This window comes from Carassius carassius, chromosome 6 (genome assembly GCF_963082965.1).
Source record: "Carassius carassius chromosome 6, fCarCar2.1, whole genome shotgun sequence".
Lineage (NCBI taxonomy): Eukaryota > Metazoa > Chordata > Actinopteri > Cypriniformes > Cyprinidae > Carassius > Carassius carassius.
The window spans coordinates 18073793-18093676 of record NC_081760.1 but is presented as its reverse complement, the minus strand read 5'-3'; the positions used below and the strand labels follow the sequence as shown (position 1 = coordinate 18093676).

The window sequence follows — 19884 nt, the reverse complement described above, 5'->3', positions numbered from 1 at the left end:
CCTACAAATTTACCTGTTTTCAAAAAAGTTTAATGATTTTAATTAATTAGACTTTTTGATTGCTAAAATGTTATTTAATCCCATTAAAATGATGGCTGGAAAAATAAAAATGAAATAAAATAATTAATTCCCTTCTATGATGTTCTTCTACTGATGTGGTCCGTGTTGATTGAGATGATCTGTATTGATGGAGGTGATCTGATTTTACAGGCGGCCACACCAACAAGAAAAATTGCAGCCATGCCGGCTCCAGCGGCGGCCACTCCAAAGCACATGGATGCACCGTGTGTAGAGGAGGCCAGTGACCTCGAGGAGCTTGAACAGTTTGCAAAGAATTTTAAACAGAGGCGCATCAAGCTGGGCTTCACTCAGGTGAGCTGTGTCATCTGTGTTCATAATTGAGTGGTCATTTGTAACACTGACGTGTAATTCTGTGTTTTAGGGTGACGTGGGGTTGGCGATGGGGAAACTCTATGGAAACGACTTCAGCCAGACCACCATTTCCAGATTTGAGGCCTTGAACCTGAGCTTCAAGAACATGTGCAAACTCAAACCTCTGCTAGAGAAATGGCTCAGCGATGCAGGTGAGACACACAAGAATGAAACCAGCCTCTGCTGTATGAGTTTCTTAAGATTGAGACGTTTAGCAGAATGCTAAATGACCATAAAATGAGGCAGTGATCAAATAGTCTTTATTAATTCATATATATCTAGAGCTGTAAGATATGTATTGTGTATGATAGGGATGTAAATTTTCGATCTTTTTCCATGATTGATCGTTGTTTAAATTAACGATCAATTAAGTGATTAATCGTTAACCTTAATACTTGCGTGTACTTTACAAGCATTCGCATATAGACGGAAAAGATCCTCTTCAGATGAGCAAAAACATCCTTGTCTTAACAGTAGATTGGATCGGTATACTAAGGTCTATTTAAACTGACCAGTGTAACCTTTTATATCAGCGGTTCTCAATTCCAGTCCTCGCGCCCCACTGCTCTGCACATTTTGTACGTTTATCTTATTGCTTCAGACGTTTGTTCTATTCGAACATAAGTGCCCTGCAAAGTGGACATCACAGGATATTCCGCCATTATTCCAGTTCGAAGTGAACGTATATGTTCCATTCAAAGTGCATTGAAGTGTGCGAGATGTGAATTTAAATTGTATTGATTTACAGAGGTATATGATGTCACACTTGTCTGTGTGTGCAGACGGACGTTGTGCAGCGCAAATCCGTGAATGAATGTTCCGAAGTGAAGTAAACTTCAACAGATTTCCCCTGCTCAGGGAGTAGGGAGCAGTAAACACTGTGTAGAGACCATGTCAATCGGAACACAGTTCATGCACGGAGCTCACTCTAACAAGCTGATTATCTGAATCAGGTGTGTTAACAAAGAGAGACATATGTGCAGAGCAGTGGGGTGGGAGGACTGGAATTGAGAACCGCTGTTTTAAATGTTTGATTGACAATTTTATTTTGATAATGAACAGACTGCATTGTAAGTTTGAATTGCTAGAATATGTGGGGGGAGGGGGTGCGTGTGAGGCACCAGCGAGATCGAACAGCTGAGACAAAAACAAAAAAATCCCTTTGGAGTAAGATATAATCCGCAAAAGCACTCACAATTAAAAACAGAAGATTTGTAAAATCTTGTAAAATGAAGCAAACAAACAGAATGCGCATTGTCATCCTTTCCTTTCTCTGCACTTGTTTATGGAGAGCCGCAAAACACTTCTGTATTAACCCTTTGGAGTCGATTAACGCATATATGCGTTATGAGGCATTTTCTCCTGATAACCCCGAAAAGAACTTTACACTTTCAGTTTTGATCGCACAGATAAGAGCAATACATCAATCAAATCTGTAAAGGGTCTAATTTTTTTTATAATAACAACCAAACTTTGTGCATTTATAAAATGAAGATAACAAACAAGGTGTGCTGTCTGCAGCCTTGGTCTGTGGTGATCTTCATTTACAACCGCATCATTAAAATGAACTTTAACTCAGTGAATACTCAATGAAGAGACATGAGAGATATATCTATAGAAAACTTGACATGTCTACTTTTAAACTAACAAAATAAATATTATGTGATAAAGTAATCCATATGAAAACAGATGTCTATCTTTCATGTCTCCCTTCATTAAATCTAATGGACCACGCCCCCACGCTGAACGTGCTTTTGAGATTATAATATTTCACCGTCACTCATGCACAGTCACCGTCACTCATGCACAGCCGATCGCACATGTTGTGCGCATGAGCCGCACGCAGCCCAACATTAAATCGGTTAACCAACAATTGATAGCTTTAATCGATTGCATCTATTATTCATTAATTAATTAATCGATCATTGATTAATCGTTGACATCCCTAGTCTATGATAATACTGTAATTATTGTTTTAATTAAATTGATTTTTGGACATTATCAAGATAATGCACACTTTCACTGTGTGATGTAGTCCAGTAGAATGCAGTTATAATAACCTGAAATTCAATGTGGCAGCAAAAATGCCCCTGGATGGGCTTGTGTCCTATAGTTATGTTATCTTATCATACATTTCTATCATCTTTTTTGTCCACATTTCTATCATATTCATATCATAGGATTAATTTTCTCTACATTTTTATGATATGATTTTATGATAATAAATGATCAGGGTAAACTGCTTCATCTCTGAAAATCAGATTTAGTCTGTTCCAACAAAGGAAATTTGCAGCTAAAAGAGAGGGTAAAGGTCTAGTCATATTGATGCCAAGGTATCTGAATCCCTGTGACGAGTGGGGCGGGGCCGAGGGACGTGGGAACGAGCGAGGCCGGTGGAGTGATTGGGAAATGAACGACACCTGTTCGACCCACCGGTCTTGAGTCCCACAGAGGAGATGGAAGGATATAAAACAGGAGCGACGACAGTGAAGGATGAGATAGGAGCAGGCCTGGGCTTTATTTTGTGTTTTGATTTTTATTTGTGCGCGTCAGTCGTCCGTGAGGGGCTAATGCGCTGTTTTGTGTTTATTTGGATTATTAAAGTTTCAGTTGATTGTCCGCCGGTTCCCGCCTCCTTCTTCCCGATGATTAGGAAGGTTTAATCATTACAATCCCCTTTTATTAAAATTAACTGGAATGTATTAACAGGGAAAAACTAACTTTTGTGAAGATTTATTGTATAACCAGAAAGTGACAATTTAATTTCAATCCCTGATTGCACCACTCCATGAAGCAAAGGGGAGGATGTCGTATACACTGGTCCTATCAAAAATATCTGGACCTAATATATTATTGGTATGCACACTCGCATGAGGAGAGACGTATAAAAGATGCATCAAATTAATAAAAATAAAAATATTTAAGATGATTCGCTTTTGTTAATGAACTCGATATAGCGTAGCCGCTCCATTAGAAAGCAGGTGATGGGGATTTACCGCTAATCACGGACCCGGCTTTACTGAAGAGATGCGCATGATCAGATCGTTATATATATTGTCCAGTCCTACCTCAAATCCAAATTTTTTAAGCACTGCAAAAAACACCCACTTTACATGATCAAGAACCTTTTCAGTGTCAGGTGAAAAATTCAAGGTGTTTTTGAAGAATATTTAGAATGCATTAATCTATGAGAGCATGAACATCATAGAATAATTTTCTTTGCCTAATAAAACATGTTTGCTCCCCCGATATAATCCTTGGGGAGTATATTTTCAAAGCAAGAAGCCCGTACTTTGGCTGAAATCTTGGCATCTACATCTTGCAATGAAAGGGGCCTATAAGAACTTACTTAACTTAGAAGAGAATTATGGATGCCTGTGTAAGTGTCTCTGGTAGAAAGCCATGCTCTAAGGATTCCATTTACACCAACAAAAGGGGACTGTTTAAATTTTTTTTTATTCGACAGGACAGGCCCCAGTGCTTTATTGTAATGTATAATTTTAATTGAATGAGTAATTTCTTTAATGTCTAAAGGGGCTTCAAGAGTTCTGGCATCAGCTGAATCAATTGTGGTGACATTTAACATGTGACTCAGATGGATATTCAGATGTATATTTAAATGTCCATACCCTTTGACTAACACAGTTCTGTCCTTGACAGATAAGTAATATTTTCTAATAGTTGTCTTAGTAGTCTAAGAGTTTTATAAAGAGATGAGCATCATTGTTCATAATTGCCAACAATTGCCAGCATTCTGTCCCTGACCACATCCTCCAGAGTACCAAGCTCAGAGTTTATGACAGACTCAGCATTTTTGATAATTTTTATTCTGTTGGCATCCTTTGCTTTGATTCCCTCACCCCAACACACAACAGCAAAGAAGATCGTAATCACAACAACAGTATGATAGAACATCTTGAGTATCCTGTTGCACACATTGAAAGACCTGAGCTTTCTTAAGGAATATAGCCGACTCGGACCCTTCTTGTAAACTGCCTCCGTATTTGTATAAAGTAGCAAAAAAAGATGTGAAGATGGGATTTATCTCTTCAGTGTAAAATATCAAATTACAAGGTGGGTCCTTAATCTGTGGAATAAGTAAACTAGCTGCTTGACTACTTAACAGATGACTAGCTTTATCGCCTTGTTTGTAATAAGCACTGAGAATGTAAAAGAAGTCGCTCTGCATCATCTGTTACAGTGAAATCAAGTTCAGCCTGTAGGTCAAAAGACCATTTAAACTGAACGAGTAAAAATTTCGGAAGTAGTCTAATGTATACTCACAGTACAAAGAATATTTATATGTGCGGAGTAAGAAATAATCTGGCCCTGAAATGAAGTGCCAAGTGTTTCCCACAATAATGAATAAGAGACCACACCATCCTGATCCATGAACGTGGACATTGGGAAAAATAAATATTTCATCAGACAAAAGGAGGGTGTTTAAACTCCATGGTGATGAATTTTGTGGCTGTACAGAAAGCTGCATATAAACACAGAGTGGCATGATCAGAAATAACAATAGCACAAAACAATACAGATGTTACTTTAGAAATAAAAAAATAAAAAAATCTGAGAGTTTGTGGAAAAAAAAGAAAATACCTTATCTTGGTCCTAAAATCTTCCATTTTTGTCTGCTATTATTAATTAATATCACGATCCCTCTGGCTCTTGAATCAAAGCTAAATGATCTTGGCCCCCCCATAACCCCCCCCCCAAAAAAAAAAAAAAAAAAAAATATATATATATATATATATATATATATATATATATATATATATATAAATATCTTTTTCAAATATAAATATCTTTTTCAAATATAAAAATATATTTGACCCATCCCCAAACTATAGGAACTCATGTGCTGACTCCAACTGTAGCCATTTTATACAATTTGTCAGACATGTAGAATATAACATTCAATAATACAGTGGAGAAAATATGTATTTGATCCCCTGCTGATTTTGTAAGTTTGCCTACTTACCAAGAAATTAAGGGTCTGTCATTTTTATGGTAGGTTTATTTTAACATATAGAGACAGAATACCAACCAAAAAAAAAAAAAAATCCAGAAGAACTCATTATATGAAGGTTAGAAATTTATTTGCATTTCAGTGAGTGAAATAAGTTTTTGATCCCCTTGCAGAAACCCTTGTTGGCAAGCACAGACTCTCTCTCGTGAAGCCAACAAGGAAGTGACTAAAACTGCAATTCATCGATTGGACGCTTAAGGCTAGCTGCATAAGGGAGTCAATCCCATATGTTAAAATGCCCAACTTTACAGCAGAAAAAAAACATGTTTACAGCCTGGTTCAAAAATTTTTGGATTATATAGCTAATTTAGCTGTTCATTGACAGCTGTGACGGGGGTGAATTGTTTTTTTATAACTCATCTGTATAAATTATATTAAGGCTTAAAGTTCTGAATAATTAAGGGTGTGGCCACTTGAGTGACAGGTGGATTGCCGCTGCTGACACTGCTGTTGAGCTAGGTGGGCGTGGCTTCAGCAACCAGCTCCTGCCTTGCCCATTTTCGATTGTCCGGGAGAGTCGCACGGTGACGTGCTGCCAAGATGCCGATGGCCTGCTCTGTACACTTTAAGCTTCAAAAATGCTCTTCAGGAGTCTACGGGCGATGTCACTGAAACTACGGCCATGTTTTTATACAGTCTATGGTCACCAGGTTTGCACACATCCTAGGAGGGATTTTTATCCAATCCTCTATACAGATTATCTCTTAATCCTTAAGGTTTCTTGGCTGTCATTTGGCATCGTGATGTTTTAGCTCCCTCCACAGATTTTCTATAGGATTGAGGTCTGGAGACTGGCTAGGCACTCTATGACTTTAATGTGCTTCTTCTTGAGCCGCTCCTTTTGTTGCCTCGGTGGTAAGTTTCAGGTCACTGTTATGCTGGAAGACCCATCCATGACCCATCTTCAGTGTTCTGGCTGAGGGAATCAGAATCAGAATTGGCTTTATTCGCCAGGTGTGCGCAAACACGCATGGATTTGTTGTGGGTTTTTTAAGGTGCTCCTGGTACATACAGACATACATGCATACATACACATCTGACATGAGAATAAAAAATAAAAATACATTTAGCAAGACTTAGGCAAGGCAAGTTTATTTATATAGCACATTTCGTACACAATGGTAATTCAAAGTGCTTTACATAAAAGAAAGTAAAATAATAATGAAGAAAAATAATAACAAGAATAAAACAAGCAATTTTAAAACTTTTAAAATGATAAAAAAATGTACTTATTTAAAATGAATTTAAAACAGTTAGAAAATGATTTTACATAAAAAAAATAATTAAAAAAAATGTGAAAATATAGTGCAATCAGTTCAGACATTGCACAGTGCTCATTCAATAAATGCACAGCTAAACAGATGAGTTTTAAGTCTAGATTTAAATGTGACTAGTGTTTTAGCACATCTGATCTCTTCTGGAAGCTGATTCCAACTGCGGGCGGCATAGTAACTAAAGGAGGACTCCCCTTGTTTTGTGTGAACCCTTGGTATTTCTAACTGACTCGATCCTAATGATCTGAGTGGTCTGTTAGGTTTATACTCAGTGAACATATCTGCAATATATTTCGGTCCTAGGTCATTTAGTGACTTGTATATGAGTAAAAGTACTTTAAAATCAATCCTAAATGTAACTGGAAGCCAGTGTAAGGACCTGAGGACTGGTGTGATATGCTCAGATTTTCTGGTTCTAGTCAGAATCCTGGCAGCAGCGTTCTGGATGAGCTGCAGCTGTCTAATGGTCTTTTTGGGAAGGCCGGTGAGGAGCCCATCACAATAGTCCACCCTGCTGGTGATAAAGGCATGAACAAGTTTCTCCAAGTCTTGGCTGGAAACAAAACATCTTATTCTTGCAATGTTTTTAAATGATAGTATGCTGATTTAGTTACTGCTTTGACATGACTACTGAAACTAAGGTCTGTCTCCAGAATCACACCAAGATTCCTGACTTGATTTTTAGTTGTTTGACCCCTAGAGTCAAGGTATGCATTCACCTTGAACACTTCATCTTTGTTTCCAAATGCAAAGACTTCAGTTTTTTTCCTTGTTTAACTGAAGAAAGTTCTGGCACATACAACTATTAATTTCATCAATGCATTGGCAGAGGGAGTCAATTGGGCTCTATGCATTTGGAGATAAGGCTAGGTAAATCTGGGTATCATCAGCATAGCTGTGATAGGCAAGTTTGTTCTTTCTCATTATTTGACTTAGTGGGAGCATATACAGGCTAAACAAGAGCAGTGCAAGAATTGACCCTTGTGGGACTCCGCATGTCATGGACGTCCACTTAGACTTATGCTCTCCATACTCGCATAATAGCCTCTCCCTTCTAAGTATGACCTGGACCATTTGAGTACCATCCCAGAAAGCCCGACCCAGTTTTCCAGTCTCTCTAGTAGTATGTTATGATCGACAGTGTCAAACGCAGCACTGAGATCTAGCAATACCAGCACCGATATTTTGCCAGAGTCACAATTTAAGCGAATATAATTTATTATCTTAATGAGTGCTGTCTCTGTGCTGTGATGAGGTCGAAAACCAGATTGAAAACTGTCCAGGTATCCATTTGAGTTTAAGTATTTGTTCAGCTGATTAAAAACGACCTTTTCTATTATTTTGCCTATAAAAGGAAGATCAGATATTGGTCTAAAATTGCTCAAAATGGTGTAATCAAGATTGCTCTTTTTCAGGAGGGGCTTAACAAAAACAGTTTTTAAGAAGTTTGGAAATGTCCCAGAAAGAAGTGAGGCGTTCACCACTTCTAAAAGATCTTCTTCTAAGCAGTTAAGCACACTCTTGAAAAAAGATGTGGGAAGTGTGTCAAGATAGCAGGTTGACGATTTAAGGTGCTGCACTATGTCTTCCAGAATTTTGCTATCAATTGCTTCAAAAATAGACATAGTATCTTTTTGATATTGTGGCCTAATCTGTCTGACCTCTGCATTACTTGAGGATGTGCTAATCGCCTTCCTGATATTGATGATCTTCTCAGAAAAGGATGCAAACTCATTGCATTTGCTGTCTGAGAGCATTTCACTGGGAATCTGACTTGGGGGGGTTCGTCAGTCTCTCAACAGTGGCAAAAAGAGTATGAGTGTTATTTAAGTTACTGTTTATAAGGTTTGAGAAGAAATTCTGTCTAGCTGTGGCTAGTTTCACATTAAAAGCATGAAGGCTGTCTTTATAGATGCTATAGTGAATTTCAAGTTTTGTCTTCCGCCACATCCACTCTGCCTTTCTGCATTGTCTTTTCATAGTCTGAACTGCTGTTGATCTTCTCCAAACTGATTTCTGTCTGTTTGTTTTCTTACTGACTATTATTGGAGCAATATCATCAATAACATTCTTAACTTTTGAGTTGAAGTGTTGCCAAGTCTGAGGTTGTTTTTCATGTCCGCAGGTCGAAGCGACCCCAATACAAATAACGTGATATTTAGCCCCTAAAATGCAAATTGTTACCAAGGCAACACTGCTAGAAAAAACGTATATTTTAACCCCGGGAAGGAATTTTTATCGGGGGAACCACCTCGAAGCGCGATTGGACTAGTTTTGGACTAGTTTTTAGAAGCAACTGGGCAGGATATGTTGTAAAAACCTGGCAACCCTGATCCGAACGCACATACTGGAGATATACTTCTAATTACAGGAGCGTCTTTACTGGTGAGATGTGCATGAAAATCGCATTCGATTTTTTGCACAGCCCTAGTCTGTAGTCATTAAGTCCTGTGATTTTTGGTTTCTTGGGTACAAGGATGATGGTGGAGTGTTTGAAGCAGGAGGGGACTTCACACAGCTCCAGGGATCTGTTGATGATCAATGTGAAGATTAAGGAAGGAGGTTCTCGTCCAGAATTTTACAGAACATGTCCCCGTCCATTTGCCCCACAATGCAGTGAAGTCATCCTGTACTAGACATGTGCCAGTATTCGGTAATGGGATATATCACGGTAATTAATATGCACGATATTGTTATCATGGGCACTTCTAAATACCGTAAATAATTATATGTTACAAATTATTCAGAGTTGTGAATGTGTGATGAGAGCCGTGGGAACAGAGCGAGGCCGGTGGAGTGATTGGGAAATGAGCGACACCTGCTCCACTCGCCGGTCTCGCATCCCACGGAGGAGATCGGAAGGATATAAAAGAGGAGCGATGATTGTGAGGGACGAGAGAGAACCAGGCCTGGGTTTTTTTTGTTTGTTGTTTTAATTGTGCGCGGCAGTCGTCCGCGAGGGGCTGTCGCGCTGTTTTGTCATTATTTGATTATTAAAGTCTCATTTGATTTGTCCGCCGGTTCCCGCCGCCTCCTTCCCTTGATTATGAAGTTTGTATATTGTTACAGAATGCATTTTAAGAATAATATTCCCATCAGCTGGTCAAAATGCACAACACCGATGTATGCTGCTTGAAAGACGCTTGTGTCTCTGATGTACACAATTTCCTTGTTCAAGCTCTTGTTCTGTCCAGGCTGGACTATTGCAATGACCTCTTGGCAGGTCTTCCAGCCAGTTCTATCAAACCTTTACAATTAATCCAGAACACTGCAGCAAGATTAATTTTTAATGAGCCAAAAAGAATACACACCTCTGTTTATCAATTTGCACTGGCTTCCAATAGCTGCTCGCATAAAATTCAAGGCATTGATGTTTGCCTACAAAATGGCAAATAACCCGCACCCGACCAATGTTTTCAACTCGGACCGCAAAAAAAGGAATAGAAAATATTGTACCTGACCCGCTTCCTGACCCGCATTTTTTTAAAGTAGTAAATGCTCATCATAGCGTCATTGGGCCATAGACGTAGGAACTAGGCAAAAAAAAAATCCTTAATATATTCTAATTTTGTCAAGAATTATAAAAAAAAATTGTCAATAAGCTCATAATTTGTTCTAAAATAGTCTAGTCTGGCTATGTCTATTTTGATGTTTCTGTTCAGCAGACATTGAGGCTCGGGTTTGTTCCGATCTGGGCCCGGTTCCCCAAAACGTTTGCTAAGTTTCTGTCTTTAGAAATCATTGCAGCGCAGTACAAGTCAAACTATTGTACAACCCGAATTCCGGAAAAGTTGGGACGTTTTTTAAATTTTAATAAAATGAAAACTAAAAGACTTTCAAATCACATGAGCCAATATTTTATTCACAATAGAACATAGATAACATAGCAAATGTTTAAACTGAGAAAGTTTACAATTTTATGCACAAAATGAGCTCATTTCAATTTTGATTTCTGCTACAGGTCTCAAAATAGTTGGGACGGGGCATGTTTACCATGGTGTAGCATCTCCTTTTCTTTTCAAAACAGTTTGAAGACGTCTGGGCATTGAGGCTATGAGTTGCTGGAGTTTTGCTGTTGGAATTTGGTCCCATTCTTGCCTTATATAGATTTCCAGCTGCTGAAGAGTTCGTGGTCGTCTTTGACGTATTTTTCGTTTGATGCACCAAATGTTCTCTATAGGTGAAAGATCTGGACTGCAGGCAGGCCAGATTAGCACCCGGAGTCTTCTACGACGAAGCCATGCTGTTGTTATAGCTGCAGTATGTGGTTTTGCATTGTCCTGCTGAAATAAACAAGGCCTTCCCTGAAATAGACGTTGTTTGGAGGGAAGCATATGTTGCTCTAAAACCTTTATATACCTTTCAGCATTCACAGAGCCTTCCAAAACATGCAAGCTGCCCATACCGTATGCACTTATGCACCCCCATACCATCAGAGATGCTGGCTTTTGAACTGAACGCTGATAACATGCTGGAAGGTCTCCCTCCTCTTTAGCCCGGAAGACACGGCGTCCGTGATTTCCAACAAGAATGTCAAATTTGGACTCGTCTGACCATAAAACACTATTCCACTTTAAAATAGTCCATTTTAAATGAGCCTTGGCCCACAGGACACGATGGCGCTTCTGGACCATGTTCACATATGGCTTCCTTTTTGCATGATAGAGCTTTAGTTGGCATCTGCTGATGGCACGGCGGATTGTGTTTACCGACAGTGGTTTCTGAAACTATTCCTGGGCCCATTTAGTAATGTCATTGACACAATCATGCCGATGAGTGATGCAGTGTCGTCTGAGAGCCCGAAGACCACGGGCATCCAATAAAGGTCTCCGGCCTTGTCCCTTACGCACAGAGATTTCTCCAGTTTCTCTGAATCTTTTGATGATGTTATGCACTGTAGATGATGAGATTTGCAAAGCCTTTGCAATTTGACGTTGAGGAACATTGTTTTTAAAGTTTTCCACAACTTTTTTACGCAGTCTTTCACAGATTGGAGAGCCTCTGCCCATCTTTACTTCTGAGAGACTCTGCTCCTCTAAGACAAAGCTTTTATAGCTAATCATGTTACAGACCTGATATCAATTAACTAGATGTTCTCCCAGCTGAATCTTTTCAAAACTGCTTGCTTTTTTAGCCATTTGTTGCCCCCGTGCCAACTTTTTTGAGACCTGTAGCAGGCATTACATTTTAAATGAGCTAATTAAGTGGATAAAAGTGTAAAATTTCTCAGTTTAAACATTTGCTACGTTATCTATGTTCTATTGTGAATAAAATATTGGCTCATGTGATTTGAAATTCCTTTAGTTTTCATTTTATTAAAATTTAAAAAACGTCCCAACTTTTCCGGAATTCGGGTTGTATGTTGAGGCTCAACAATCATTTTATGTTATTGACATTTTAAGACTAATAATAAATATGTTCGCAATGGATACAGGCCTATTTATGAATTGACTTTTTTTTGGTATCAGAACTAATATGGTGGTAATTAGCCTAGGCTATTTCGTAATGTCATTAAAGCGAATTGGCAATCACTTTTGATAATGAAAGTCTTGCAAACAATTTGGCTCTAAATGGATAATCTATCTATAAATGGGTAAGCATGGTGGTGTCCAATAAATGACAAACTATCGATCCAACGTGTCCTTGTATTGAATCAAAGACGGTGCCGGCTGCGGGCCATTTCAGTTTTTTTTGCAAAACTTAAGCCCTTTTGACATTTTGCCTGACGTGGCTATATTAAAAAAAAAATTCGCTCCCCGAGACAACTCATTATGGAGCTGCTGGTCCTTCTCAGATCTGCGCTTGCCAGGCTAACTCGGCGGAATTTTGCATTAAGCCCTGAAGTCCAGCTGCTTGCAGCGCTAAGGTTTTTTGCAACAGGGAGCTACATCAAGGTCGTGAGAGAGGGCTACGGTCTAAGCTAGGTGCACTTTTATACGTTGCATCCCGACCATCTGTATCTAACTATCTCTCTTTGTTCATAGGTTGCTTTTTATTGAAAACATTAACCAATGGCAATCAATACCGCATTAAACAGAAGTAACTGCGGCTGCTTGCCAATCAATTCTGATTGTAAAGTACCTTACCATTAATATAAAAGTTTATTAAATAATTTTTAGAAGTCGTTAAACCCATGTCAAGAAGCGGCACAAGTGGCACAACGGGATAAGGAGAGTGGATGATTAGCGAGGGATACCCGGTTCGTCTAACAGTCACAACATATCGTGTGAACATATTACTGACCATTTGATTATTAAATTTATAGTCTATATTCTACTGATAACTTAAACTGTTAAAATAAATGTTACTGTAATAATTTGAGGAATGTTTCATTTGCATAGAACGTGTTGTCTTTCTTAACGCTGTAATGCACCTTCGCGTCAAGTGAAAAATCGATTCCTGAGCAATCAATGCCAACTAATTCAGCACCTTCACTCGGGACAGCGCTCTTGTAATGTCGGACGTAAGAGGCAGCGTGTTAAGAAGCTTCCTAAGGGACACTTCGGGGAACACACTTAAGAATCTAAACAACTTTGGTAAGATATATCTTTCAAGTCTTCTTAGCGCGCTAAGTGTGAGCATTATTGGGGAACCGGGCCCAGAGCTCGTGAGTGGAGAATGCATTTCTCCATATATTACGCTCCGCTTGCTCATTCCGTGGGGTCTCGCTCAACCCAGAATGGCCTGCTGGTTCGAAAATATGCAAGGAGACATTTAATTGTTTAGTAATAAACTGGTGTTTTCTGTGTCACTGCAAAGATCAAGTTGACGATGCGGACTCGCCACGCCAGAGAGAAATGCTCATTTCATATGGATTACATAATCAGAGAGTAGCCTATTTATTTTGGTTTGAATATTTTCATTTAAAAGTAGACATTTCAAGCTTGTAATATATAGCCTATATTTCTCAAATCTGTGAGGCACAAGCTGAGTTTCGGCGCCCTCCAGTTCACATGCAATGCAAGTGATCGTGCCGGCGCCTCATTACATTGTCTGCTTTATATTTGCTTCTTATTTATAAAATACGGGCAATTGATTGATAAAACATTGATCAAAATTAAGATACAATTTATACAAAACAAAAATCTTTTAAAAAGAGTTTTCTATAAAACAAATCTTAATGAAGTCGTCAAAATCATGTTTTACCAAAAACAGCATCTTCACCTTTTCTCTTGCTGCCTTCATCTCTACCTGCAGACCGAGCTCGTGCGTCATCTTCGCGCAAGATATTCAGCCAATAAAGTGTAGGCCTATGTATTTCAAAATTGTGTCTAGTACTATTTAAATTAGAAAAGTTTAATTGGCATCTTTATTTCAAACGACCCGACCGACCGCGACCCAAATATCATTATATGTATATATATATATATATATATATATATATATATATATATATATATATATATATATATATGTATATGTGTGTGTATATATATATATATATATGTATGTATGTATGTATATGTGTATGTATGTATGTATATGTGTGTGTGTGTGTGTGTGTGTGTAAAGACCTCTAAAACTAGCTTGCTCTATTCTTTTTTTTTTATTCTATCTGTTTTTTTATTTATTATATTATTTAAAAGCCCATGCTACGTGTACTGTTAACCTAACTGAGACTTGCTATAGCACTTATATTTCATTGCTCTTTTTGTGGTTTTTGATTGCTTCCACTGTCCTCATTTGTAAGTCGCTGGATAAAAGCGTCTTTACATGGGATCTGTATCTGGGGCTCTGGTTGTCCTGGTCTCCGCTGTCTTTCAGGGCTGTAGAGGTCCTTTCTAAGTGCTGATCCACCATCTGGTCTGGATACAGACTGGATCTGGTGGCTACAGTGTCCTTGGAATAAGAGAGAAACATACTAATATTAGTGTAGATGCCATTCTTCTAATGATGTGTCAAGTACATCAGGTGTTATGGGAAGTGTTCCCGATTCCGGTTTACCTAATTAATGCAGCCTAAAAATCCTTTAACGGATTTGAATATTAGAAGCATATTAGTGTGTTATGTGTAAACCAGGTTAAAAAGATGGGTCTTTAATCTAGATTTAAACTGCAAGAGTGTGTCTATGAGTTGCTGGAGTTTTGCTGTTGGAATTTGGTCCCATTCTTGCCTTATATAGATTTCCAGCTGCTGAAGAGTTCGTGGTCGTCTTTGACGTATTTTTCGTTTGATGCACCAAATGTTCTCTATAGGTGAAAGATCTGGACTGCAGGCAGGCCAGATTAGCACCCGGAGTCTTCTACGACGAAGCCATGCTGTTGTTATAGCTGCAGTATGTGGTTTTGCATTGTCCTGCTGAAATAAACAAGGCCTTCCCTGAAATAGACGTTGTTTGGAGGGAAGCATATGTTGCTCTAAAACCTTTATATACCTTTCAGCATTCACAGAGCCTTCCAAAACATGCAAGCTGCCCATACCGTATGCACTTATGCACCCCCATACCATCAGAGATGCTGGCTTTTGAACTGAACGCTGATAACATGCTGGAAGGTCTCCGTGAGTCCGTGATTTCCAACAAGAATGTCAAATTTGGACTCGTCTGACCATAAAACACTATTCCACTTTGAAATAGTCAATTTTAAATGAGCCTTGGCCCACAGGACACGACGGCGCTTCTGGACCATGTTCACATATGGCTTCCTTTTTGCATGATAGAGCTTTAGTTGGCATCTGCTTATGGCACGGCGGATTGTGTTTACCGACAGTGGTTTCTGAAAGTATTCCTGGGCCCATTTAGTAATGTCATTGACACAATCATGCCCATGAGTGATGCAGTGTCGTCTGAGAGCCCGAAGACCACAGGCATCCAATAAAGGTCTTCGGCCTTGTCCCTTACGCACAGAGATTTCTCCAGTTTCTCTGAATCTTTTGATGATGTTATGCACTGTAGATGATGAGATTTGCAAAGCCTTTGCAATTTGACGTTGAGGAACATTGTTTTTAAAGTTTTCCACAATTTTTTATACGCAGTCTTTCACAGATTGGAGAGCCTCTGCCCATCTTTACTTCTGAGAGACTCTGCTTCTCTAAGACAAAGCTTTTATAGCTAATCATGTTACAGACCTGATATCAATTAACTTAATTAATCACTAGATGTTCTCCCAGCTGAATCTTTTCAAAACTGCTTGCTTTTTTAGCCATTTGTTGCCCCCGTGCCAACTTTTTTGAGACCTGTAGCAGGCATTAAATTTTAAATGAGCTAATTCAGTGGATAAAAGTGTAAAATTTCTCAGTTTAAACATTTGCTACGTTATCTATGTTCTATTGTGAATAAAATATTGGCTCATGTGATTTGAAATTCCTTTAGTTTTCATTTTATTAAAATTTAAAAAACGTCCCAACTTTTCCGGAATTCGGGATGTATGTTAGGTAGGCCAAATAGGAAAAGGATCTGCCTCCCGCAGTTGATTTTGATATTCTAGGTATTATCAAATTGCCTGAGTTTTGAGAACGCAGCGGACGAGGAGGATTATAATGTAACAAGTTCTCATTCAAATACTGAGGTGCTAAACCATTCAGGGCCTTATAACTAATAAGCAAGATTTTAAAATCTATATGATATTTAATAGGGAGCCAGTGCAGTGTTGACAGGACCGGGCTAATATGGTCATACTTCCTGGTTCTAGTAAGAACTCTTGCTGCTGCATTTTGGACTAGCTGTAGTTTGTTTACTAAGTGTGCAGAACAACCACCCAATAAAGTATTACAATAATCTAACCTTGAGGTCATAAATGCATGGATTAACATTTCTGCATTTGACATTGAGAGCATAGGCCGTAATTTAGATATATTTTTGAGATGGAAAAATGCAGTTTTACAAATGCTAGAAACGTGGCTTTCTAAGGAAAGATTGCGATCAAATAGCACACCTAGGTTCCTAACTGATGACGAAGAATTGACAGAGCAACCATCAAGTCTAAGACAGTGTTCTAGGTTATTATAAGCAGAGTTTTTAGGTCCTATAATTAACACCTCTTTTTTTTTCAGAATTTAGCAGTAAGAAATTACTCGTCATCCAGTTTTTTATATCGACTATGCATTCCATTAGTTTTTCAAATTGGTGTGTTTCACCGGGCCGTGAAGAAATATAGAGCTGAGTATCATCAGCATAACAATGAAAGCTAACACCATGTTTCCTGATGATATCTCCCAAGGGTAACATATAAAGCCTGAAGAGTAGCGGCCCTAGTAATGAGCCTTGAGGTACTCCATACTGCACTTGTGGTCAATATGATACATCTTCATTCACTGCTACAAACTTATGGCGGTCATATAAGTATGATTTAAACCATGCTTATGCACTTCCATTAATGCCAACAAAGTGTTCAAGTCTATGCAAAAGAATGTTGTGGTCAATTATGTCAAATGCAGCACTAAGATCCAATAAAACTAATAGAGAAATACACCCACGATCAGATGATAAGAGTAGATCATTTGTAACTCTAAGGAGAGCAGTCTCAGTACTATGATATGGTCTAAATCCTGACTGGAAATCCTCACATATACCATTTTTCTCTAAGAAGGAATATAATTGTGAGGATACCACCTTTTCTAGTATCTTGGACAGAAAAGGGAGATTCAAGATTGGTCTATAATTAACTAGTTCTTTGGGATCAAGTTGTGGTTTTTTGATGAGAGGCTTAATAACAGCCAGTTTGAAGGTTTTGGGGACATATCCTAATGACAATGAGGAATTAATAATAGTCAGAAGAGGATCTATGACTTCAGGAAGCACATCTTTTAGGAGCTTAGATGGTATAGGGTCTAACATACTTGTTGTTGGTTTAGATGATTTAACAAGTTTATACAATTCTTCCTCTCCTATAGTAGAGAATGAGTGGAACTGTTCCTCAGGGGGTCTATAGTGCACTGTCTGATGCGATACTGTAGCTGACGGCTGAATGGTTGCAATTTTATCTCTAATAGTATCGATTTTAGAAGTAAAGTAGTTCATAAAGTCATTACTGCTGTGGTGTTGGGAAATGTCAACACTTGTTGAGGCTTTATTTTTCGTTAATTTAGCCACTGTATTGAATAAGTACCTGGGGTTATGTTTGTTTTCTTCTAAAAGAGAAGAAAAGTAATCGGATCTAGCAGTTTTTAATGCTTTTCTGTAGCATAGGTTACTTTCCCGCCAAGCAATACGAAATACCTCTAATTTTGTTTTCCTCCAGCTGCGCTCCATTTTTCGGGCTGCTCTTTTTAGGGTGTGAGTATGCTCATTATACCATGGTGTCAAACTGTTTTCCTTAACCTTCCTTAAGCGAAGAGGAGCAACTGTATTTAAAGTGCTAGAAAAGAGAGAGTCCATAGTTTCTGTTACATCATCAAGTTGTTCTGAGGTTTTGGATATGCTAAGGAATTTGGATATATCAGGAAGATAACTTAAAAAGCAGTCTTTTGTGGTAGAAGTGATGGTTCTTCCATACTTGTAACAAGAAGTAGAATTTACAATTTTGGCTATATGAAGTTTGCACAAAACTAAATAATGATCTGAGATATCATCACTTGGCTGCATAATTTCAACACTATCAACATCAATTCCATGTGACAGTATTAAATCTAGAGTATGATTTCGACAATGAGTAGGTCCTGAAACGTGTTGTCTAACCCCAATAGAGTTCAGAATGTCTATAAATGCTGATCCCAATGCATCTTTTTCATTATTAACATGGATATTAAAATCACCAACTATTGAAACTTTATCTGCAGCCAGAACTAACTCGGATGTAAAATCACCAAACTCTTTAATAAAGTCTGTATGGTGCCCTGGTGGCCTGTATACAGTAGCCAGTACAAACATAACAGGGGATTTATCATTAACATTTGTTTCTCTGGATAATGTTATTTGAAGCACCATTACTTCAAACGAGTTATACTTGAAGCCTGCCCTCTGAGAAATCCTGAAAACGTTGTTATAAATTGAAGCAACACTTCCACCTTTGCCTTTTAGACGCGGCTCATGTTTATAACAGTGATCTTGGGGGGTGGACTCATTTAAAATAATGTAATCATCAGGTTTTAGCCAGGTTTCTGTCAAACAGAGCACATCCATATTATGATCAGTGATCATATTATTTACAAAAAGTGTTTTCGTAGAAAGGGATCTGATATTCAATAAGCCAAGCTTTATCATTTGTTTATCCATATTGCATCTGTTTTTTATTTGTTGAATCTCAATTAAATTGTTAATCTTAACTTGGTTTGGACGTTTTTTTGTATTTTCTAGTTCGGGGAACAGACACAGTCTCTATAGTGTGATATCTGTGATATCAGGGATTGAGTTTTAAAGTATAATAATCCTGCTCATTATATTATTTATGAACATGTAAACGCACACTGTAAATGTGTTCAACACACCTCTGAGCTGCATTAAACAGTCAGTGTAAATGCATCTAAATGCTGCTCCAGCATTTAAATCTCTTCTATGTCGCTTTTGCAGAGCAAAGACTGATAATAATTTAATTTGATTGGTAATTTGATCTAACGTGAGACTGTGACATAGAAGATCATGCATACATCTAATAAGGTTAAAAATGCTAATGCACAAGCCATGGGGTTTAATTTGGTTTTGTTTGTGCATGTTTTATGACTCTCAAAGCTGTGATTCCCATCCCACTTATATTATACGACTGACAAACTGCAACGGTTTAAGAAAAAAAAATCTCTATTTGTGTTCTACTGACGATTGCACAGTCCTACGTCTATTTGAGATCATCTGTAAGTTTTTTTCATGAGCATCTCTGCTCTTCCTCAGAGAACATGTCTGCTGATTGTGTGGTGTCGAGTCAGAATGAAATGTCTCCGGGTCTCTGTGAGAGTCTGAACCGGCGGCGTAAGAAGCGGACAAGCATCGAAACCAGCATCCGTCTTGCCTTAGAGAAGAGCTTCCTGGAGGTGAGCATGTCTCCTGACCACTAGAGTGCATCAGAACTCAGCATTCACCACATTGTCACACACACTGAGCTCTGCCCCTCCTGGTTACTGTTGTAACAACATCACATAACAGTGAGCTGCAGATTTGTGTTTGCTAGTGAAATGTTATTGACTGTGACACAGTCATTTACACCAGTGGTGTAACAGGTTTGTCCATGGGACCCATATTTTCCCATGGTCATCGAGCCTTGACCCACTTTAATATAT

General features: G+C 38.4%; 1 protein-coding gene across 5 annotated transcripts in view; it reads left to right on the top strand.

The window, feature by feature from the left end:
- LOC132142453 (POU domain, class 2, transcription factor 1-like) overlaps positions 1-19884 on the top strand; it is a 149141-nt gene that overhangs the window by 116414 nt on the left and 12843 nt on the right. For all 5 annotated transcript variants that reach the window (XM_059552335.1, XM_059552333.1, XM_059552337.1 and 2 more), the window contains exons 7-9: positions 211-372; positions 443-584; positions 19499-19638. In XM_059552335.1, coding sequence (XP_059408318.1) covers positions 211-372; positions 443-584; positions 19499-19638 — 444 coding nt within the window. The remainder of the gene's footprint in view (positions 1-210; positions 373-442; positions 585-19498; positions 19639-19884) is intronic.